At 50.6% G+C, this 24,505-nt stretch overlaps 1 protein-coding gene across 1 annotated transcript in view; it reads left to right on the top strand.

Annotated features, from left to right (window-relative positions):
* Positions 1 to 1,423: 1,423 nt before the first annotated feature.
* Positions 1,424 to 24,505, top strand: part of NKAIN1 (sodium/potassium transporting ATPase interacting 1) — a 39,914-nt gene continuing 16,832 nt past the window's right edge. Inside the window, exon 1 of the mRNA XM_054571518.1 lies at positions 1,424 to 1,494. Within this exon, the coding sequence (XP_054427493.1) occupies positions 1,441 to 1,494 (54 nt within the window). The 5' untranslated portion in view covers positions 1,424 to 1,440. The remainder of the gene's footprint in view (positions 1,495 to 24,505) is intronic.

Here is a 24,505-nt window from a genome sequence, read left to right as displayed (position 1 = left end):
CTTTCATTCCTTGTTATCCTTTATGACACTCATCAGAATTTGTCATTATGTATTTATGTGTGTGTTTTCTTGTTTAACTGACAATTCCCCACTAGACTGTTCTCTCTGTGAGTGCACACAGAGAGTGCACACAGTGCTGGCGTGTCCTCTTCTCTCCAGCAGAGAGCCTGGCACATTGTAGGTATTTCATAAATACTGGCTAGAGGTACACTTCACAGGTCAGACGGGATAGAGAAGCGTGGAGAGAGGATGGGGATTCCCAGCCGAGTGATTTGGACTTGAGGTGTGCTTGAGGGTTAAGTGCTTTCCCAGGGCGTCTTAGAGAAGATGGTTTTACGCTGGCAAGCCCTTCCTGACTCCCTTCTCGACTGCAGCCTGGGTTAGGGGCTGGCCATAGCCCACCTCTGCCGACCTGCCCCTAGGAGTCTGACCCGGAAGAAGCTCCTTCAGTGGGTTCTGGAACAGCGTGGCTCATCTCTGGATCCCAGGACTCCCAGGTGTATGTAGTCAGGGCTCAGTAAATGCTAGGAGAAAAGAGGGAAGGAAGAAAATGGCACCAGGCATTCAGGAGGGAAGCTGGGGTGCGGAGCAACAGATCTGAGGACTGGCGTGGAAATGGAGGGCCTGGGTTTGAACACTAAGACCCTAAAGATAGAATGGACAGAGGGACGCTCCAGCACCCTCAGGAGGCCAGGCGCGGGGCGAAGTGCTTTGTTCACAGAAATCCATTTTATCTTCGTGACAACACTGAAGCAGACATTACTATTCCTACTTTGTTTAAGAAATCTGAGGCCCAGAGAGGTGACGCGATTTGCCCAAGGTCACACAGAGAGTGAGCAACCAGTGAAGTCCGGGTTTGACCGAAGGCTCTCAGCCTCCAAGCCCATACTCTCTTCTCACTTTACTCCCGGCCTCTCCCCTCCAACTCCGCACTTCCCTACCCCTTCCCACCTCCCCTCCGCTCCCGCCCCGCCCCACCTCTCCCCTCCCTCTCTCCCTTCCTCCCTCCCAGGCGGCGGCGGCAGCGGCGGAGCCACGTGGTGGGGCCGGGAAGCCGCGGCCGCGGAGCGCCCGGGCGGCTGCCCCAGCTGGGCAGTGCTTCTCTGCGCTGCGCTGCGCCGCGCTCGGTATCTCCGCTCCCCGCTCCGCGCTCCCCGCCAGCCGCCCCGGGGCAGGAGGCGCGTCTGGCTGCCGGCCGGTCAGACAAAGAAGGCGCGGCTTGGTAGAGCCAGCACGCGGGTGGACGGACCATGGACTCAGAGCGCAGGCGGCCCGCCTCAGCCCTGAGGACCCGGCGCTCCCGGGCCCGGCCCTAGGCGCCCAGACCCGCCGCCCGGGGCGCCCAGAGGGAAGAACGCGGAGCCCGCGCGGTGCGGAGGAGGAGGCGGCCGCTGAGCTAGAGGGGCGCCGAGGCGGACGGCCTGCGCGGCCCCTGGAGCCATGGGCAAGTGCAGCGGGCGCTGCACGCTTGTCGCCTTCTGCTGCCTGCAGCTGGTGAGAGCCGCGCTCCCGGGCGGCCGGAGCAGGGTGGGGCGCGGCGGGGCGGGGTCCCAGGGCGTGCGGGTGGGGTGCTGTGTCTCTCTCTGTGGGTCCGGTGAGAGTGCCGGCGTGGGGAAGGTGGTCTGGAGTCAAGGAGTGGACAGGCGGAGCCTGCTTCTGCTGGCCGTGCAGTCTCTTTGTGTGCGCTTCTCGCCCGGCGCTCCCCAGACCCGGAGTGCGCCCTGTGCGCGAGTCCCCGGCCCGCCTCGCGCCTGGGGCTCCACGCTCTGGCCCACACTGTACCAGTGCCCTCCTGTTGGGAGGTGCGCTGTGGGACTGTGGCTAGTTGGGACTGCGGGTGTGCCCGGGGCTGGTTTACGGAGCCCTTGAGGTCCCTGCCGTTTGTTTTCCTCTAGATCACTCGTTTGCATGGGTTTCCCTTCCTCTGGGTTTCTGCCTCTTGGTCTCCGCCCCTGTGAGTGTTTCTCACAAAAGTCTCTGCTCCTGTGTGTCTCTCTCTCCGGGTTTCTCTTTGGTATGTGTCTCTAGATCGCTGACCGTTTCTCGTCCATGTACAACTGTGTGTGTTGGGATCTTGTTGGGATAATAGGCTCCAAGAACCGTTCACTCCTTTGTGTTGTTTCTGCCTCCCTTCACCCTCCTGACTGGGCAGGCCCGGGAAAGGAGAGCCTCCTCCCTGGAAAGGGTCACAAGGAGCTGCCAGGTACCGAGCCAGTCTGACAAACTGGGTGTTGCACTATCCTCCCTGCTCTCTGTGGCCACTGTGGCCACGGGTGTTCTGTCCGTTGTCAGGTCCACCAGAGCATCGGGGCTGAGGGCGGGCAGAACAGCTCTTCTGCCCGGGGCTGACACTGATGGTGGTGGGGATACTTGGGTGCTCTGGGGAGGATGGGAGCGTCTGAGGACACTATGCCTAACCCCAGCCCAGGGAACTCAGGCTGTGGTCACAGGGAGGCTAGTGGAATGAATTCAGAAGCTGAAGGGGACTGACTGTCCTTCAATTCAGTCTCTGGCAGGTGGATTTGGGAAGGTGGTTAAGGAGAGGCCAGGGTCCTGCCTACCCTACAGCTGAGGCCCAACAACAAGAGGCTTTTGAAGCTGTGCTGCTCCTCGAAATAGAGATGCATGGGGACCTCCATGGGCAAAACTCCCAAGTCTGAGTGTGAGTTATGCCTGCCTCGCTGATCTGAGTCTCCACTTCCGCCTGCACCGTTGCCCCTTCACCCTAGGTGCGTACGGTAATACAGAGAAAAGCTTTGAGCCTGGATGTGCAGGCCTCCTCGCTCATCTTGCTTCTCACCTCTTGGGGACACCAGCTCCAAACTTGCCACACACAGACCTGCCCTCTTGGGCAGTGGTAGAAACAGCCCAGCCTAGGTGTTTGTAGCCCTGCTCCCAGCTGTGGGATGCAGGCAAATGACTTCCCTTCCCTGGACCGCCTTGGTGTGCCTATCTGTAAATTGCTCATCCTTGAGGGTTACGGAGGAGATTAATTAAGATCATGTAGAATGGAAACTCCAGAAGGGTAGAAATGATCTGTTTTGTTCCCTGCTAAATCCCCAGCAGCTGGAACAGTGCCTGGCACTCCATTAATATTTGTAAAATAAATGAATGAATCAGTTATTTTGGCAACTCCTGCCTCACAGTAGAAACACCCTTCTTTATGTACTTTGAGGAACATAAAATGCCAAGAAGTGCTGAAACAGAGGATTCTTTTTTTCTGTGTTTGTTCATCTTTAAATTTTAAACTAGGACTTTTTTTTCATTAGAAACTAATATACACATATTGTAAAAATGAGCAAATCACTAAATATTCAAACAGAGCAGCAAATAAAGGTAAGTTTCCCTCCATGCCCAGTTCCATGCCCCAAAGGTAAGCACTACTACTAGCTTGTCCCATGCTCATTCCGTTAATGATAATAACAAGGGTTAGCTTTAAGGAGCACTTACTAGATGCGGGGCACCTTTGTAAGCACTTTTCCATGTGAATCCTCATAATGACCCTAAAAAGTAACTTCCCTAAAGTTCTACAGTTAGGAGCCAGGCTCTGCAGCCAGGCAGCTGACCAGCATCCTCTGCTGCCTTCTTGGTTATAAAATAAGTAGCTCTGGCCCTGATTAAGTCAGTGGTCCGTTGGGAGGTGCTTGCTACTCTCTGTAGAGAGCTGATGGTGGTGGGTGGATGGAAGCAGTCTCCCTGCCTCCCCCTCACCTGCCTCCATAGCTCTCACCAGCTAAGCAGAACCCGCCCCTCCACATAGAGGGTTCACCAGAACAAGGTCTTCTGGAGTTAGACATGACCTGGCTGGGATTCTGAATTCTTCTATGTCTTGGCTGGGTGGCTTTGGACAGCTCGTGAGGGTTACATGAGATAACATGAGGAGGTGCTCAGAAGAGGGATTTGAAAATCGGTCTCTTGACTCTGTTGCTCTGTCTGGGCTGGTTGGAGAGTGGGTCCCTTCAGTTGTCACCCCCAAGAGCCTCTGCTAACTGGCACCTTCCGTAATGTGCTCCTGGATTCTGGAATTCACCAACCTGACATCATCCTAGGGAAAAGGGAGCCTGTTTTCTCACCCAGTGGAAAGGGGCAGAGAAGGAAGAGGCTGTGGGTTTGTTGGCTGAAAACTTTATAAGACGAACTGTGTCATTTTCCTTTTTCGAGTGGGGTTTGATCATTAAAACAAAACCAGTTCTAAACATTCTTCTGCAGTTGGGGTAGACTTGCTTTGCGTGAGGGAATAGGGTGAGAGGGTGTGCTGGTGAGTAGGAGAAGCAGGTGGGCGCTGTCCCATTCAGGTGGACAAGTATAGGGACAAGGCTCCGGAGTTTGACAGGTCAGAACTGGGTTTGAGTCCTGTCACTTTCTAGCCATGTGATCTTAGGCAAGTTGCTTACCCTCACTGAGCCACAGTTTTGTCATCGGTTAAATAGAGATAATGTTCCCAATTCTTAGGGTTGTGAGGATTAAATGCTTCTCATGAACTTAGCACTGTGCCAGGCACGGAGTGAGAGTCAACAAAACTATAGCATCTTTGTCATGTTCACACCACGGAGTGCTTTCTTGGAGTTGTGGCCCAAACTTCCCAGTGCCCCTTTGTACTCTCCCTTTGTCGTGCATAGCAGTACCGGGCCCTGAGCTGAGTGGCAGGAGGCCTGGATTTCAAGCCCGCCTCTACCACTGATGTCCTGTGAACTTGGGCAAGTCTTTTCCTCACTGCAAGCCTCGGTTTTCCCATTTGTAAAATGGGAAGAACCGTTAGTCTGTGTCTCCAGGGTCCTGCCAGCTCCGCCCACCTGGGACCCTGCGGGGAGATCTGGGCTGTCCTGGAGGTTCTGCTCTGTAGACCATATTTGGTCCCTTGCTTTCCTGGATCCTTACTTGATGTATCATCTTGACATTATTACTGCTCTTCAGTCCCTAATTTTTATGTTTCCCTTTCCCTTCTCCTGTCCAGACCCTGCCCTTCTTTCCTAGTCCACCTCCTTCCTGAAACTTTACAGGCCACTCTCTTCTTCCCGTAAGAGGATGCACCGAGGAGATTTGCCCCAGGGAGTCATCATCAATTTCTTCATCATTGCCATTATTACTCCTATTTCTGTAGTCCTGTGCTAAGCACTTTATATGCATTACCTCATTTAACCAAATGAGCTTACATATATAAAGTGCTTGGCAGAGTGCCTGGGACATGTTCAATGATCGCTAAACATTAGCTCTTTTACCATTTTTCTCCTTCTTATTCTTATTCCATACAATGGGAAGTATGTTGTTATCCCCCTTCTCAGATGAGGAAACTGAGGCTCAGAGAGGTGATGAGGTTTGCCCTCGACCACTAAGCTAGTTAGTGATGGAACCAGGATGCGGGCACTCCTCTCCCTGAACAGAGCCACCCTCTCTGCCCTGTGCCACTCTGCGGTTCCCATTTAAGCGGTGTTTGACCTCAGACAGGTCTGTTCATTGCTTCAAGCCTCAGTTTCCTCATCTGAAAATGAAAATGGTAATATTTCAATCGGATCATGCTCGTGCCTGGCACTGTGAGCCAGTGAGTGCCGGTGATACATCACTGCCATAGCTGATTTTGTCCTAGCTGAGTGTGACCTTGGACACATGCATTCACTCCTCTGGACCCCAGTGTCATCCTCTGTCAAAGAGAGTCATCCCTACCTCTCAGTGGTAAAAAGGGCTTAGCCAGGTGCCATATATGTAGTAAGTCCTCAGAAAAACGTCAGTTTTCATTCTCTTCCCTTCTGGAATGCTCTTTGCTTTCTGGAAGGTGGTGGGTGAGGGGGAAAATATGTAGTTTCCTGCTGAGCTGCGAGTAATGGTGTGAAACATGGTCAACCTGATTGATGTCGTTATTAGCCATAGTGATGGCGAAGACCGGAGGGAGACGGCTCCTGTGGGGGCCTGCACTCTGAAGCAGCTGCGTCTGCAAGCTCATGGCTTCCTGGGGAGTGGCTGGCTCTGCCCTGGGTGCTTACAGGCTTCAGAGTCAGGAGCATGAAATTGTCCAGGCCGCTAACCCCTTTAGACAGGTGGGGGCTGGGATGATCAACTCCCTTTTGCAGATGAACAGACTGAGGCCAAACAGCTCTCAAGACCCTTGTGATGCTGGCAGAACAGGGTAGAGTGGAGAAGGGGCCTCCGTGGGACAGGGTGATGGCTCTGGTTCTCCTTGGCAGGGGTGAGTGGGTGATTTTGAGATAAGCTCCCCATAAATGGCAGCTGCTGTAAAAGCTAGCACAGGGATTAAGAGCAACACCTCTCAGATCAGACATTCATTGCTGCCTTTCTTTGTGACTTCCAGAAAGTCCCTTACCCTATCTGAGCCTCTGCCTCTCTCCTATAAAGTAGTCAGAACAACAGCTCCTACCCCATGGCAGTTTGGAGGATTCCATGGGACAGTGTCCGAAGAGCACAGTGCCTGGCCGAGGGGATGTACTCCCGGTGGCAAGCTCTTATTTGCCTTGAGGCTTGGACAAGTCACTTCTGTCCCCATCTTTGCATGGATTAGAGATTTAGTGATCAGTCATGCCCATAAGCTTCTCAAGTGTTATTTTGTTTCTTCTTCTTCTTCTTCTTTTTTTTTAAGGTATTTATTTATTTATTTTTAGAGAGAGAGGAAGGGAGGGAGAAAGAGAGGGAGAGAAACATCGATTGATTGCCTCCCGCATGCCTCCAACCAGGGACCTGGCCCACAATGCAGGCATATGCCCTGACCAGAAATCAAACCATGACCTTTCAGTTTGCGGATGATGCCCAACCCACTGAGCCACACCAGTCAGAGCAAGCTTTAGTCCCTTCCTTCCTTCCTTCCTTCCTTCCTTCCTTCCTTCCTTCCTTCCTTCCTTCCTTCCTTCCTTTTTCTTTTCCCTCCCTTCCTCCCTCCCTCCCTCCCTCCCTCTTTCTTTCTTTCTTTCTTTCTTTCTTTCTTTCTTTCTTTCTTTCTTTCTTTCTTTCTTTCTTTCTACTTTTAGAGAGAGGGGAAGGTTAGGGAGGAAGAGAGGGAGAGAAACATCAATGTGCGAGAGATACATCAATTGGTTGCCTCTCACACACCCTCGACCTACTGGGGACCCAGGCCACAACCGAGGCATGTGCCCCAAACAGAAATCGAACCAGCAGCCTTTTGGTTTGCAGACTGGCATTCAGTCTGCTGAGCCACACCAGCCAGGGCTTAGTTTCTTTATATGGAAAACATATGGCTTGGTGGGAAATAATAATAACAAAAACAATAATAAACAACTTCTTTAATTCGGTGTCTGCTCTGAGCCAGGGACTGTGTTGAGCATTTTGTATACCTGTCTCTTGTTACTGTCTGGCTTATTCATGGCCACGTATTTAGTGGGGACAGAATGAGGATTCAAAGCCAGATCTAGGACTCCTAGCTTCTACCTTGCCTGGCCCATTGGCTCCCCCTGCAAGATTGTGGGGATGCTGCGATGTGGAAGCCAATGGAGAAATCTAAATCCTTCCTCAGCCTCTAGGGGTTGATACTAGATACCAGATATTCTATACCACCAACCCTCATCCTGTACCCATTTCTACTCATCCAACCTCTACCTCTACCCCATACCCATTTCTCCTCATCCCAAGGCCTGTTTTGGGTTTAAGGAAACTATGATGTGGGTTGAGAAAAAGTTACTCAGGGAAGAAATTAACCCATATTGAAGACTTATCAGCCTTCATGACAACTCTATGAAGTAGGTATGTTTTTTATACCCATTCACTGATGAGCATGCTGAGGCTCAGAAGAATGAAGTGACTTATTACCAAGGAAACAAGACACTTGTCTAGGCCTCCAATGAGTGATCAAGGGGTAAGGATTTGAGGACAGTTGTAAAATCTGGACCAAACTGTAATAATTGAAGTCTTTTCTTTCCTCTAGTTTCAGGAAGAGGTGGGTCTTGGGAGAGCAGGCTGAGACCAGACATGTGTTTTTTTTCAAAGCCAGTTCTAGGCCACAGGGAGTGGAGCTGCCTTTGGCCCTGGGAACCCCAGTCCCAGTGCCATTGGCCTCCCTCCTTGATCTGGAAAGGGAGGGGGATGGTGATTTGGAAACTGAGGGAGAGTCTCAGACAGCAAAGCAACATCCCTGAGACATGCTTCTGCCAGCGAGCACCAAGGTTTTAGAAGATTAGTAACTGTAGTTGCAGGTTTTAATGGGTTGCTATGGCCTCCTGACTCCTTCCCCTCAAAGCAGGTGGTGAATCTTGGGGCAGGGAGGTTGACCAGGAAGAGCTTGGGCTTTGGCATCAGGCCGGTGTTTGAGTTCCATCTCTGCCTTTTTGTAGTTGGGTGACCTTGGGCAAGACACTTAACCTCTCTGAGCTTCCACCTGCATTTCTCTAAATCAGGATAATAATCATCTGCCACAAAGAGTTGTAGGAGGCTCCTTTGAGGTAAGATACGCTGAGTATGCCCTGGCTGAGTGGTGGTCTGACATGCCAAAGTTGTGGGTTCGATCCCTGATCGGGTTACATATAAGAATCAACTGACGAATGCATAAATAAGTGGAACAACAAATCAATATTTCTCTCTCTCTTTTAAAAAAAATTTTAAAAAATATATGCTGAGTAGGAGCTCACAAAGGGTTCGTACTCTTGAATGTCCCGGAAATGAGAAAGCAGGTTCAGTGAATCTGAATACTGTGGGGGTAGGAAATGGGACATGGTGGCCTTGTGACCTTGGCCTTGACTGCCCCTTGGTCTTCTTTTCCATAATACGGGGGCTGTAGTGAGAGTGACCTGAGATAATGCAGGGAGAGCGGGCACTGAGCCCGGCGCTCACTCAGAGGGAATCTGAGAGAGAGGTTTGACCCTGTGTGTTCCCCTCTGTAAAGAGAGAAGGTTGGCCTCCAGCTCTGAGTCATCAGTGAGTTCTGTCCCTCCCCGGGCAGAGATCAGAGCTGCTGCCACACGGGCCCACCTTGCTGCAGGCAGCAGCCACTGGTGGCAGTGTCAGGCTCTGGACAGAGGAGGCGACTCCACCTTCGATGGCCTGCTCCAGGCTTTACATCTGGGTGTCAGGTTCTTGGGGACCCAGGTGACACCTTTCCTCTTTCTGTTTGAGTATTTCTACCGTCCCCATCCCAAATGCCCATGTGGCATGTTTGGTAGTAAAATAAAGTCTCAGAGCAGGAGTTCCTGACTCATCATTATCCCCTGGCCGCCACAGGTGAGCTCCCTGAACTCCAGAAAAGCGAAATACCGTTGGGTCAGAGAGTAAGAATTGCCACCAGCTGTTCCTACCCGGAGCTGCATTCAGCAAATATTTGTGAAGAGCCCACAAAGTCCTGGGTATAATCCCAAGTGCTGATTCATCTTCGGGTATAGAATATGCCCTCACCTGCAAGCCAAAACCCCACAGTTCTCTACTCAATTGCTGTGCAACTTTGAGCTGGCTCTGCCTCTCTCTGAGCCTCATTTCCTCCGGTCTGGGACACTGGGGGATGGAGGAGAGAGCATTACAGTGGTTTGCACACTGTCTACAGAGGCTCTGCAGTGGCAGACTGACAGGTGGTGAGTTCCCTGTCCCTGGCAGTGGTAAAGAATTTATATATAGGTTGGATGACCACTTGGACATGCAGTGGACCTAATGGACCCCTTGGAGCCACTGGATGTGGTTCTGGGTCCTGAGAGGACAGTGGCAATAGCATAAAATGGTATCTAGTATGAATAATTAAAATTGTAAGCATTTTTGTGCTCTAACCATGTGCCTCCTACCCCCACCCCAAATCACAGAACCTGGCACAGGAAGTAGGGGAAATGGGAGTCTATAGGCGCTTTTCCCTGGGACTGCTGTGGCTGCCTTTTGCCCTAGAATGGAAGGCAGCTCAGGGGTTTTTAGGGTAGGGATAGTTCTTAAGCCTCTTTTTTTTTTTTTTTTTTTTTTAGACATTGGGGGGGTAGATTCTGCAGCCCCAGCCTGAACCAGATATGTGGGTTTTCAATTACACAATTAAATGCACAATTAGGCATAATTACCAGTGCTCAGAGCCCGAGACTGCTCATAATAGGCGTGTAATCTACTGCAGCCTCTGTTTATACTACTCAGTGCGCTCCCTAATGATGCCAGGATGCCTTCACACTGCACTGTTGCCATGGAGATGAGCCCGCCACCTCCATGCAGGGCTGACAAATGGTGTTCCGGTCTGGGTCCCTGGGTTGTTTCTGAGGCCTCTGCAGCCAGCCAGGTGGGCCAGAAAGGTGGGTCAGTCCTCCCTGCCTTCTGACATGCCCCACTGGTTCGGGCCAGCTTTGGAGCCACCAGGGAGGGCAGGAGAGGGGAACTCCAGCCTCCCCCCACCTCCTGGAGTCCTCGAGCCTTGGGTCGGATGGTCCAGGTGCTGTGAAAGGTCTCGTGATCATCCGTGCAAGCCGAGGTCTGGACAGGGGGCCCCGCATGCAGCTGGTTCCCATGTAGGCCCGGGCCTGCCGTGAACTGGCTTTCGGACCTTGGACAAGGCCTCACCTCTTTGGGGCTCTGTTTCCCATCGTGTGAGATGAACTGCAGGGCCTCTGCACGTGGTGTATCTAATAGAGGAGATTTATTGAGCACTTACAGCACACTGCCTACTGTTGTAACGGCTTCACCTGTAGTGGCTCATCCACCCTCGCTGTCCCTTTATGCGTAGAAGCAGAACCTGGGGCTGCAGGCAGTCCAACTCGAGGCCGCCACTCCGAGCACCTGACATATGGCCTTACCCATGTCATCTCATATCTCCCTTGCAGCAGCCCCAGGGGTGGACCATTATCATCCCCTTTCCGAGGTGAGGGCTCTGAGGCTCAGAGAACTGAAGTCATTGGCAGAAAGTCACACAGCAGTGCCAAATTCCTAACTTTGACTTCTTAGTGGAAATCAGGAAGGGGTAAAAAGATTCCCTTCCACAAGCACATACCAAGGATCCCATTATCCCACCTGGCCTGGCCCCAGTAGCTGCGGAAGCAGGGAGTCCGGAGGTCCCTCAGACCCAGCACTTTGCTTTGACCTTGAAGGAAATTTTGGCCTCATTTTCATGGCCCTGGATGAACCTTCATAACGTATAGTTTGTCATTCCCGTTTAACGAATGAAGCAACTGAGGCTCAAGAAGCTCAAGCGCCTTGCCCAGGGCCTCCCAGCTGGTGAGTGGCTGAGCACGCCTCCTCGCCCAGGGCCCCTGCCCGTTCCCAGCAGGTGTCCGCCAGCATGGAGGATGGGCGCTCTCCCTGCCACACTCCCTGGATCTCCCGGCTGCTTGGCCCGTTCTTAGAGAATGAGGCATCTGGGTGAAAGGGCAGTCTGAGGGTGAGAGGGACAGTGCCCACCTGGCCCAGCTCAGGGTTCTCTCTAACCGGATGGTTCCCCCATTGACATCCAGACGTCTTGGTTTTCTGAAAGGGGGCTGTCAGACATTACCATTGCCCCCACTCTGCAGCCAGGGAAACTAGGAAATTGCCTGAGACCACAGTGCAAGTCAGTGGCAGAGTTGGGACTGGGACTCAAAGCCAATTTAGGGCACTTGTTACCTTCATTTTATATCCCCACCCATCCTTTGGAGAGAGGGGATGGGGGGCTGTGGTGTGTATGTTTGTGTTTCTGTGTATGTATTCAAAACTGCACCCAGCTCCGTGCCTCAGCGTTTGTGGGGCAGACACCAGCACGTAGAGATTTGTGGATCAATAAACATCCCTTCCCGCTTCCTCCCTCTTCATTTATTCATGAACTCTGAACTCCTTGGCTCCAGAGAAACTGCCTGGAAGAAAGCAATTAGAGCATAATTAGAATCACTTCTATTATCAACTCTCAGCGGGAGGGGAAGCGGGGCTGCTAGGGCGTGGGGGTGGCCCTGGGAGTCCCCTCCAGCCCCAACTCCAGCAGCTGCCCATTCAGCTTCTGCTCACCCCGTGGAGCTCAGCCCCCCTCGAGTCCTGGGCACCAGTCCACCTTCAACAGGGAGTGAGGACCTCATCCCCAGAGGTATCCAAGCGCTTGATAAGGCTAGGGAGCAGGGTTTTCTGCTTGCATACTAAGTTAGAGTAGATGATTTCTAAGTCCCTTTCATGCTGAGCTTCTTGGGTGCTTCCTGCCAGGGCCTGGGCTGGATATTGCAGGAAAACTAAGAAGCTCATGGCTTCTGCTTTCCAGAAAACATCCTTGTATCAGGTTGTAGTGAGTGAAGACGGCCATGACAATAGGAGATGCAAATTACCACGAGGAAGCAATTTACCAGACAGGATTCCATTCATAGCCAGATGATTAGTAGTAAAATAACAGTATGAGCAGTTGATGTTTATGGAGCATTTCTGACCCCATAGCTACTGCTCTTCCCCACCAGATGTCCCACCAGCAGAGAGAGGTCACCCAGGAGCCACATCCCTCCCTTCTCCCTGAGAAAGAGAAAAACAAAAGCCACAGGGAGGTGTCAGGCGCTGTGTTTCTCACTTCAGATGAATTTCCTCAATTGGGCGGGACCCCTAGGTGGTAGATACTAATATTATCCATGATATACAGGTGAGGAAACAGGCTCAGGAAGTGACAAAGCCTGCCCAAGATTACACAGTCCTGGTACAGGACTCAAATCAGGCCTTTTGGACTCTAGAACCCTCACGCTTTATGCTTCACTGGGTTTGGCAGTGCAGTTTGCTCTCCTTTGAGCTTCAGTTTTGGCCCAAGTTGTTCTGAGCTTCCTTATTGGGCCGTTTAATGTGCCCAGTGCATCCGCCTCCTGGTTGCAGGTAACACATTGAATCCTCTTGTTCCTCTTTTTGTCTCTCTGTCAGCTGAAGAGAGTGGGAGAGCCCTGCCACTGATCTGGGTCACCGCCCCCAGAACCAGCCTGGCAAAGGAAAGTGAAGGCCTGGCAGCTGAGGGTCTCGGGCCTCTTGAGAGAGGGTCACCATGGATACAGGAGCCCCTGCTGTAACCAAGGAGATAGACCCCAGCCCTTAGGCCATGACAAGGAAGGTGTGGCTTCATGATGGGAAACTGCCGTCCAGGGCCCAGATGGACAGAGGAAGGGATGAAGGGCCAGATGCCGCCAGAGAGGGGCTGTGGGCCCAGTGGGGCTCCCTCCTGGGTGTGGGGACGGGGTACCCGGGAGCAGCCAGGCTTCCCTCTTCCCTTATCCTGCCCCACCTGAGGGGACGTTGCCATGATAACCGGTTCCCCTTCACTGACCCTCTGTAAGGAGCTGTCCCTTTTCTCCCAGTGACAGGTGGTTACCCTGGCAACAGGCCTTGTGCCCAGCAGGGGTCTCTGACTTCCCAGTGGCCCCTTCCTCCACTGCCGCACCAAGCAGCTCTGACCAGTTGGAGGTGAAACTCCAAGTGGGGCGAGTTGCAGATGTGGGCCTTTCACCGGCCCCTCCAGGACTGCCCAGTGGTCACAATAGGTGCCGTTCTGATGTTCTGATTTACCCACCCCCCTCCATTTTATAACCTGTCTATGGCTCCTCCTTGCCTTCAGGAGGAAATCTAACAGGGGGTGGGGGTGCAGTCTCACATGTGCGCCAGAATCAGCTAGAGGGCTTATTAAAATACACATTTCTGGGCCTTGCCCCATGTTTTCTGATTTAATAGGTCTGAGACAGGGTCTGAGAATTTGCTTTCCTAAGAAGTTCCAAGGTGCTGCTGATGCTGCTGGTCTGGGGGCCACACTGAGACTCAGCAGTCTAACCAGTGGACACGGGGCTGCCCAGCGGGCCTGCCATCCCTAACGCTAACCACCTCTGGTCCCTGAGCTCGGGTGGCCGGCTGCATCTCATACCTCAGTGCCTTTGCATATGCCATTCTGGCCTCTGGAAATCCTCTCCCCTCCGCATCTCTTCAAGGCCAGCTCACCCACCATTTCCTCTCTGAAGCTTCTCTGGATTCTGCAGCCCACCCATACAGTGATGTCTCCCTTTGGGCTCTGGCAGCACCTTGCCCCCACCGCCTCCATTACTGCAGGTGCCATACTGTTGGAATGCGTTCCTGTTTCCACATGGACTTTCTCTCCCTTGATTGAGTTCTTTGAGGCCTGGAAAGGTGTGTGAGCCATCTGGACCTCAGGGCCTGGCCCTCAGAAGGCCCTCCTTGAATGTGTGGTGCTTGAATGAAACCCACAAGCCGATGGAAAACCCAGGTGCATAGCCACAAAGCTTCATTTACTCAGCCCGTCAGATACTCATTGTTGCTCAGTCCGGGCCAGGTACTGTACTAGGCGCTGGGGGTTCAGTGGTGTGGGAGGCACAGTCCCTGCCCCTGTGGGCTTAGATGCTATCAGCGATCTAGTTGCGACGTGGCCAGTGCTATGCAGGAGAAGAAGGTGTTGAAGGATCTGGGTGTTACAGAGAGGGCTTCTTAGAGATGGTGGTCAGTGTAGAGCTGAACAGTCTGCAAGCAAAGCACGAACCTGTGCGCAGACCTCTCTGCATTGACTCCTCACTGCAACCCTACCAGGCAGAAACTGTCATCCCTGTTTTACAGATGAGCAAATGGGACCCAAGAGGGGAATTCGCAGGGCCACGTGGCAGAGCTGTGGTTTGCCGGGATTCCAACGCTAAATCCCAAGCTCTCTCTGTCCCCCTGTGCTGCCCTCAGCCCCCTGTGTGGCCTGAGACTCTGGTTTGGGAACCTGTCTTCAGTGAGGATTTACTAGTTTACTCATGACAGATCCCAGGGCCCCCTGCCCAGTCAGCCCCAAGCCCACTTTCAGGACCTGCCAGGGTTTCTCCAGAGGACAGCCTGCGTGGCTACCGTGAGCACCCTCAGGCCCCAGGGTCAAAAGCCTACCGACTGTGTGGGGGAGGAGGGCAGGTGTGGGTGTTGCCCACAGTGTGTCCAGACCTGTGTGTGAGGCCCTTGCCCAGAAGGAAGCCGGAAGGGGCAGTGCTGGCTGGAGCTGGAAGGGGCTACTTTCTTCTAGCACAGAACTCGAAGGAGTCAGAGAAATTTAAATTCAGAGCCTGGCCTTCCAGACCATTATGCCTGGGTAAGAAGGTAGAACATATTTTATTTAAGAGATTGTTAGCTTACTTTGTAACTTAAATATTTAGACACCCTTGCTTCGGTCCCAAAGACCCCCAGCGTTAGAGAGAAAGGTCTGGACGTGGTGTGGGGTACAGGCAGAGGCCCCCACGTGCCTGATCTGCCTCCGGCGGGTCCGGCTGCTCCAGCCTGTCACTGCCTGTCTGTTGTCAGCAGCCCTGTGTGCCACCTGAGTAGGCTGCTGTCCCCAAGCTGCTACAAGCTGTCATCCCCAAGATAGGCCATCAGGGACATGGGTCCCCCACTACAGTGAGATGTTGTCTGGGGCTGATCCTGGGCATCACACTGTGGTTGTCAGCTGTGACAGGCTGGGCTGGTCACCCCCACCCCGGGCCTAATGGGACAGGATTGGGGTGGGAGGCGGGGCAGGGCGGGGCATGGTTTATCAAGGCCTGCACCAGGCGATGTTGGGGCGTCCTACTTCTGCTATTCCTTAGGAGTGTGAGTGCAGTCAAGTTGCTCAGCCTCTCTGAGCCGAGTTTTTTCATCTGTAAGATGCCTCTTAGGGCTACTGAGCAAACTCAGTGAGAGAATCCATGAAAAGCTCTCAGCACAGCACCTGGCACTTAGCCAATGCTGAGGACGCCGTAGCTGCTGTAATTATGGCTAGCTGGGATCACGCACCAACCCCCGGAAGGTGGTGTGTATAAAAGGCACATAGTCAGGACTGTTTGCTGAGTGGAGAGCGTCCTGGCAGAGGATCCTGGACTTTGGAAGCCAGGAGGGTCCCCAGGGAACATCCCCTCAACCTTTTATTTGAACAGACAGGTCCAACCCCTGTGCCGAGCATCAGGGCCCTTCGCGACTGTTCTGCAAAGTGGGCCGATGCCATTTCTGGAAAGAATTGCAGTTGGGTGTGTGATTTCAGGCAAAAATACCCTGAGCAAAAATAAACCCCCCCAGGTGGGTGGAAGTGGTCAGCTCCTCTGCTCAGTTCTGGGCAGCCGTGGGCAGGTCTGCAGCTAGAGCCCTTCCCCTGGTCTCGATGTTTCCTGGCAGATGGTGAAGGAGCAGGGGCAAAGGGGGCTCATAAGTTCAGGGGGTGCCACTAAATATGTCATGATGCCACATACATTCCCATGAGATGGGGCTCAAACCCCACTCGACACCTGGTGACCTCAAGAAAGGGCCTCACTCTCCGCCTCCAGAAAACGGGGACACCGCTCCCCGAGCAGGACAGTGAGTCCATTCCTCATGGACACTGAGGCCAGAAGACCTGGTTCAGATCCCTAGCAGCCACATGACCTTTGGCAGTTCTCTTCCTTGGGCTTCAGTTTCCCACGTGGGAAGCCAAGATGATCTCAGTCTCTACCTGGCATGTTTTCTGTGTGGATTAAATGAATCAAAGCCTGTTAATCAGTCAAGAGATACTTGGCATATAATGTGTTAGCTATTACCTCTGAGGATAAAATGAAAGGCCACCTGTAAAGTGTAATGCTCTGCGTATGCACATAGTAGGCACTTAGGAACCGTTTCCTCCTCTTCCTTCCTCCCGTGAACCCCAGGCCTGGAGATCAGGCAGGGACCCGGTTCTCAGGAAGGGCCCCGCCCCCCTTGTTACCACCGCACACCTCTTCCTCCAGCAGGCTCTGGCCCAGGGCCAGGAAGCGATTGCAGGAGTCAGCTCCCCTCCCTCTTCTGGGCTCCTCTGCCCTCCCTGTAATCTTCAGCCTGCCTGGGGGCAGAGGGATGGGGAGGCGAGGCTGCAGTATCTGTTAAGAGCCTGGACTCTGGGGTCAAACCCACCTGGGTTTGCCACAGTTCTGCCCCCCTCCAGCTCTGATGTCTTAGGCCGCGCTCCCTTCTCTAGAACTGGGGCGGTGACCCATCCCTCACTCGTGGTTGAGGACTACATGAGATGACGCACGCAAAGTGCTTGGCACAGAGCCTGAAACAGTAAGTGCGCACAAAATATTAGCTATCGTTATTAATACCAGCGTTAAAGTTCAGGTGCAGGCATTTTGAAGGGAAATACTTCAGCCCAGTTCCCTGGGAGGGGGTAACCCGCTCAGGGGCCAGGGCCGGACCCTGCACAGGACCTCTCCTTCACCCCTTCTTACTGCCCTGGCTCTCACAGGCACCACATGAACCCTCCCCTGGCCTTCTTTTGGGTTAGACCAGAACAGAGCACCCCTGCCCCCCAGAACTGGTAGATTACAAGGAAGGAAAGCGGAAGACAGGGTAGGGGGGTGATAGTCCTTCCATTCATTCATTCCTTTGTACTGCAGGTGAATCGGCAGGAGACCTGCATACATGAGCAGAACCTTTACCATGCTGTAGAGTAAGGGCAGTGCCAAGGGAAGGGTCCAGGCTGGCAGGCCCCCGCTTCGCCTCTCTGCACCTCAGCGTCTTTATCTGTCCAATGGGGCTTATAATCCCACCTTACGACGCAGCATAAGTCACAAACTGAGCTGCAAAGGCCTATTTAAATGTTGGTGGCTGTGTGATTCTCCACTGGAAGGAGAAGTGGGGAAGCTGGGATGGGAGCCAAGGCTGGGATGGTAATGGAAGGGGAATCCGGAAGCCCTAGGGGAGCTCCTGATGCCCACCACTGTTGCTAGGCAGACTTCCCCACCTGGCCTTTAGTCAGGGAAGTCAGAAGTGTTTGCTGTTGCCATAGCAAAGAGGCTGGTTTTCATCAGTATTTTCTTGCGAGCTTCAGTACAGGAGGTGCCACTAAATAAGTCAGGGAATTGGATTTTTTCCTCTCTCTATCAGGTCACATCAAGAGCGGCTCAGCCCAGAGAAATGACCTCCCAGCTTGTTTCCAGATGTTGACTGGAAACACTGACCTGATACCTCTGGTATGACGCTTGACCGAAGGAGGCACTCAGGGGGCTTTGTGCCCCCTCTCCAGCTATAAGCTGTTTTCCTGCGCAGCCTCCGACACTGCCACATTGGCCTCTGGCCATGGGACACAGAAACCCTCCCAGCCCTTCCCTCTGTTGCCCCTCTCCCTCTCTTTTCCCCTGCCCTAGCCACAGAGGTCTTTTCTGGATCCTTCTACTTGCCAAGCTCCCTCCCATCACAAGAACGTGGCACACACTCTTTCTTCCTCCCCAACCTTTTTCCCTCGATAGCCCCTCTTCCTTCAGATCACTTCCTCTAGAAAGTCTTCTTTGACCAGTTGCATGATGGCTCTCATTCTTGGCACCTCTCCTTCAGAGCAGGTAACACAACAGCATTTTGCTCTGTGTGAGTGTGTATTTGGTTTTCCCTCCCCCCCACCCTCACTGAATGAAAGCTCCATGAGGGCAAGAGCTGTGTCTGAGGTTTTCCTCCTCCTCCTGCTCATTCTTTATTGAGGTATGATTCATATACCATAAAATTCACCATTTGAAAGTATAAAAGGCGGCAGTTTCTAGTATGTTCACAGGATATGTGCAGCCATCCCCACTATCCATCTGACTCTAGAACATTCTCATCCCTCCAAAAAAAGCCTGAAACCCTTTAGCAATCACTCCCCATTTCCCCACCTGCCAGCCCTTGGCTGCCACTAATCTACTTTCTGTCCCTCTGGATTTGCCTATTCTGGACATCGTGCGTAGGTGGAAGCGTGCAATATGTGGTCCTTTCTGACTAGCTTCTTTCACTTCACATAATGTTTTTAAGATTTGTTGATGTTGTAGCATGTGCCCATACTTTGTTCCTTTTTATGGCTTAATAGTCCTTGTGTGGACATACCACGTTTTGTTTGTCAGTTAAGCAGTTGTTTCCACTTGTGGTCACTGTGAATAATGCTGCTGTGGACCTCCCTGTAGCAGTTCTGTGTAAACTCTGTTTTCAGTTCTCAGGTGTTACACCGAGAAATAAAATTTCTGGGCCATATGATAACTGTTTAATTTTGGGGGGAACCAGCCTGTCTTCCACAGCAGCTGCACCATTTTATGTTCCCACTAGCAATGCAAAGGGTTCTGTTTTCTATATGTCCTTACCCAAATTTGTCATTATCTGCCTTTTTTCTTTTAGCTATCCTTGTTGGTGTACTATAGTTTCTGTCGTTTTGATTTTTATTTCTCTATTGACTGATGATATTGAGTACTTTTCATGTGCTTATAGGCCATTTGTACATCTTCTCTGGAGAAATTTCTGTTCAAATCTTTTGCCCATTTTTTAATTGGGTTGTTTGTTATTTTATTGTTGAGCAGTAAGAGTTCTTACATATTCTGGATTCTAGACACCTATCACACCTATGATTTGCAATATTTTCTCCCATTCTGTGGGTTGACTTTTCACTATCTTGATAGTATCCTTTGATGTTCAAAAGTTTTTTTATTTTGATGATGTTCAATTTACCTAGTTTTTCTTTGTCTGCTTGTGCTTTTGGTATCATATTTAAGACATACCGTATTTTGCAGTGTATAATATACACCCATGTTTTTGGCTGAAACTTTCAAGAAAAAAATCTTTGTTTTAATTCAATTTTTTAATTTATTTATATTTAGATACTTGCTTTTTATAGTATAAAGGAATTTATTTTTGAATATATTATACAAGAAATTTTATGTAACAATTATAAAACACAAGAACACATACAAAGTACAAGGAATTTAAAACATTTATATAGCTATGTAATTAGTACTACCCATGTATAATGTGCATCCTTATTTTTCCCTCAAAAACTTGGGCAAAAAAGTGCATATTATACATGGCAAAATACCGTTCCTATTGCAAGGTCCCTCAGATTTAGGCCTATGGTTTCTTCCAACAGTTTTATCTCTTACATTAGGTCTGTGATCCATTTTGAGTTAATTTTTGTATATGGTTGAGGTAGGGATCCAACTTAATTCCTTTGCATGTGGGTACATAGACATCCCACCACAACTTGTTGAAAAGACTTTGCTTTTTGCATTGAATGGTCTTGGAACCTTTGTTGAAAATCAAATAACTCTAAATATATGGGTTTATTTTTGGACCCTAAATATTCCATTAATTTATCTACCTAACCTTATGTCAATAGCATACTGTCTTGATTACTGTAGTGTCATCATACGTTTTGAAATCAAGAAGTGTAAGTCTTCCAACTTTGTTCTTTCTCAGGATTATTTTGGTTATTCTGTGTCCCTTGTGTTTCTATATGAATTTTCTGACCAGTGTATCCATTTCTGGGGGAAAAAAAGGTAGTTGGAATTTTGACAGAGATTGTATTGAATCTATAAAATCAATTTGGGAATATCGCCACCTTAAGAATATTATGTTCTAATCCATGAACGCTAAATGCCTTTCTATTTATTTAATTCCTTTCAACAATATTTATAGTTTTCAGTGTATGAATCTTTCATGTCCTTGGTTAAATTTATCCTAAACACTTCGTTCTTTTTGCTGCTATTGTGAATGGAATTTTCTCAAATAAATTTTGGGTTGTTCATTGCTAATGTATAGAAATACCACTGTTTTTTTGTATATTGATCTTGGATCTTGCAACATTGCTAATCTAACTTAGTAGCTCTAAGTTTTTTACAGATTCTTTAGGGTTTTCTATATACAAGATCATGTCATCTGCATATAGATCTAGTTTGATTTCTTCCTTTCCGATCCAGCTGCCTTTGATTGATTTCTTTTTCTTGCCTAATCGTCTTGGCTAGAGCCTTCAATGTAATGTTGAACAGAGTGAGGAGAGTGGACATTCTTGCCTTGTTCCAAAATTTAGGGTGAACACGTTCAGACTTGCACCATTGAATATAATGTTTGTGGGTTTTTCATACATGCCTTTAACCAGTTTGAAAAAATTCCCTTCCCATTTTGTTCCCATTTTGTTGAGTGTTTATGTCGTGAAAAGGGCTGTGTGTGTTTTTGCTCTCTCGCCACTGTGTCTCCAATACCCAGGGTTGTGACAACTAATGGCCAATAGAGCCAGTCTTCTCAAGACCCTTCCTACAGTGACTCCAGCCAGCCATGGCTGGAGTCCTTTCTTGACCTCAGGCTTGGATCCTTTCTTCTCACTCCTCTCAGCCTTACCCTGGCCTAGATTTAAGTTCTGGTATAAATTATCCCCATTTCAGATGAGAAAACAGCCTCAGCCATGCTGAGTGGCGTACTTGCCATGTGGCCTGTAAGTGGTAGAGGCAGGATTCATACCCAGTCTGATAGCATCTCAGATTGCAGATCCCTACCTGCCAGGTTGGGGAAGGAGGACATTAAGCCACAGGATACAGATGCTGTGCATCTATGCAGAGCGTTGACTCTATCCTGATTTCCAGGGAAATGAACGGAAGAGGAGGCTCTATTTCAGAGCAGAATGCTGGATGCATATTCTTTTAAGATAAAACAGACTTGCAGAAGAGTCCTCTCTTGCAGCTGTTGGGGTTACTCAGATGGGAAGGGGGCGGGGCATGAGCATTGCTGTGCTGCTACCCTGGGCCCAGTTGGAACAGGAAGTGTGAGTCCTGAGGGTCTCCCCTATGAGGGGATAGCTTGATGGTTCCTTGATCTCAGTTATCCTATGGATCCACCCTTAACCCAGGAGGCAAGAAGGGTAGGGATTATAATTCCCATTTTACAGATGAGAAAACAGAGGCCCTAAAAGGTCATGCAGTTTGCCTAAGGTCTCAGCAACATAATTCTGAGTCAGACAGGCTGTCCCAGATGCACACCAGAGCCCAGGAAGGAAAAGCCAGAGTTGGGAGGTGGCACAGAAAGTCAGGAGAGTTCCATGGGGCAGCATCTTGTCCTGTATCTGCTGGAGTGCCTCTGCCCCAGGCCAGGGCTGACCACAGCCAAAGGCTGGCGGGCATGAGGGAGCCCGATGTTAGCTTCACGGGAGCCTTGGGAGGGAGCCCTAAGGCCCAGTCACGAGTACTGGGAAGCAGGCAGGCACCCTGCTTGAGGAGATAGCAAAAGGGCTGCAGGAAGGACGCTGTCTGTGTTCTCTCATGAGCAAGGAAGAAAAGCTTTCAGAAAAAGAAACCTTCCCCAAAGGAAGGCAGCCAGGAATGAGAAAGCTTCAGCGGCAGCTGAGCTAGGTCAGAGCACACGTCTCCAGGAGCATGGAGTGCAGAGTGGCAGGAGGAGGCAGGGAGGATTGGCCTGAGAGCTGATGAAAGAATGGCATTTGTCAGGTGCCCCTTCTCTGCCAAGTGCTATATTTTGCATCCTTTAATGTCAACTCTGAAAGGTAGGCTTTAATCTTTTCTTTGTTATAGATAAGGAAACTGAGGCTTAGGGGCCGTTTAGACGGTTCCTGGCTGTCACATGGCTAGTGAACGACAGATCTGAACAGAACACATCTCAGCATGCCCTCGGTGGCCTTAGCACGTTCCTTAGGAAGGTTGCCGGTTTCGGCAGTAAGGGGGTCAGGCTGTGGGGGCCCAGCAGCCATTGGTGGACCAGAAGAGCTAATAGGGAAATATGGGGTGGTCATGGGCAGGCCTCGGAGCCCGCAGGTCTGAGTTCAAATCCTGCCTCTGCCACATACCCACTGTGCAACCTAGGATCTATTGCTCTGCTCCCTGGGCCTCTGTTTCCACATATGGAAATGACCCTGCTCAATAGTTGAGAGGAGTAAATGAAGAGGACATAGGCAGCCTGTACAGGGCAGGCTCCACGCCAGTCCCCGAAGGGAAGCCCTTGCTCTCGGGGCCTGCGCAACACTGACACTTGAAGTCCATCATCTGTGCCATGCGCGGAGGTGTGTGCTGTGAATGCTTGGTGGGTGGGTAAGGAGAGAAAGGGCAGAGCAAGGAGCCAGGTGGAGGTGGGGGGAACTCTACCAGGCCTCAAAGGGGCCTGCACACCAGGAATCTGTGCCTCTTCAGAACATAAGTCCTCGGTGGGGGACTCAAGCCCAGAATCTTCACTGTGGGTAACATCATCCAAGCTCTCCCAGGAGAAGCTGGCTGCAGACAAATGGACATTTGGAGAAATAGAAAGGTGATGAATAAGATCTCCCCGTTAAGTACCATCAATGACATTATATAATTAAGCCAGAAACTCATGGTAGAAAGCATCTTTTTTTGTTGTTTTTTAAAAAAATATTTTGTTTATCTTTAGAGAGAGGGGAAGAGAGGGAGAAAAACAGAGAGAGGAATGTCAGTGTGCGAGAGAAACATGATTGGTTGCCTTTTCCATACCCTGAACTGGAGGCCAGCCAGCAACCCAGCCTTTACCCATGCTTTTACCCGTGGCTCCAGGCCAGGCAAAGTCCTGAGCATTTTACACATATTCCCTCATTGAGGCCTCACAACAACCCCATGAGATAGGTACTCTTATCATTATCCCCATTTTATAGATGGAGGCATTAAAGCACAGAGAGGTTAAGTGACTCACTGAAGGTCACACAGCCAAGAAGTGTTAAAGGTAGCACTCAAGTCCTAATAGCCTGCCTCCTAGTCCATACTTTTAACCACTACATTCTATAGCTTCTCAGGGAAGAAGCAGCAAGAATCTGACCTGGTATGAAACAAAGGACTTAATAATTATCCTAGTAATGTGGGCACAGAACTTTACAGTTTAAAAAGCACATTAGAGTATATAAATTGCTTTCATGGTTGGGATCTTACTTGATCTCTAATTTCTCTGGGAAGAAGACAGGACATTATTATCCTGGTTTGCCAGTGAGAAATTAAGATATAGAGAGAGAAAGTGGCTTGTTCAATTAACGATAGTTTACTGAGCACTTACTATATGGCAAGTCCCTTACTCACCTTACCTCATTGAATCCTCACACAACCCCAGGTGTTATTAGCAGTAGTATTCCCATTTTATAGATGAGGAAACTGAGGCTTCAGGCAATGACTTTCCCAGATCCAAAACAGATAAGTAAGAGCTGGGACTCCATCCCAGGTCTGCCTGACTCCCAGAGCCTGAGCTAGTAACTGCTGGGCTCAGACCTTGGTCCCATGCTGGGCAGATGTTAACACCCAGTTGTTTTTGTCTACCTTCTGGTTTTTTCCACCCCAACTCCATCCTTATAGCCGCCCCTTAAACTCTCAATGCCTCCTTAATTAATTCTCCTGCCTAAGTGCTCCATTAAGATGCTTTCTGCCACCCTGACTGGTGTGGCTCAGTGGGTTGGGCATCATCCCATTAACTGAAAGACTGTGGGTTTGATTCCCAGTCAAGGCACATGCCTGGGTTGCCAGCCAGTCCCTGGTTTGGGGCATGCAAGGGGCAACCAATCAATGTTTCTCTCCCTGTCTTTCTCCCTCCCTCCTCTTCTCTCAAAAAATAAATAAATCTTAAAAAAAAAATGCTTTCTACCGTGAGTTTTTGACTTAATTATATAGTGTCATTGATGGTGCTTAAGGAGGAGATCTGATTCATCACCTTTCTATTTCTCCAAATGTCCATTTGTCTGCAGCCAGCGTCTCCTGGGAGAGCCTGTTTTTTTCTGGGCTTTCTCCACCCTGATTGCTCCCTCATCCCCATCTGAAATGCTCCTCTTGGAGGGCTCCCTCTTCCTCTGCCCGCCCCAGAGCCTGCTGGGAGCCTCAGCCTCTGGGGCCTGAGACTGGCACTGCCCCAACAGTTTGGACGTGGAGGTATGCGCAGAGGCAGAGCG

The sequence above is a fragment of the Pteronotus mesoamericanus genome, unplaced genomic scaffold (genome assembly GCF_021234165.1).
Source record: "Pteronotus mesoamericanus isolate MK-2021 breed Mesoamerican mustached bat unplaced genomic scaffold, CSHL_Meso_final contig_221, whole genome shotgun sequence".
Taxonomy (NCBI): Eukaryota; Metazoa; Chordata; class Mammalia; order Chiroptera; family Mormoopidae; genus Pteronotus; species Pteronotus mesoamericanus.
The sequence above is the reverse complement of the archived record's forward strand: the minus strand, read 5'-3'. Positions and strand labels throughout refer to the sequence as shown.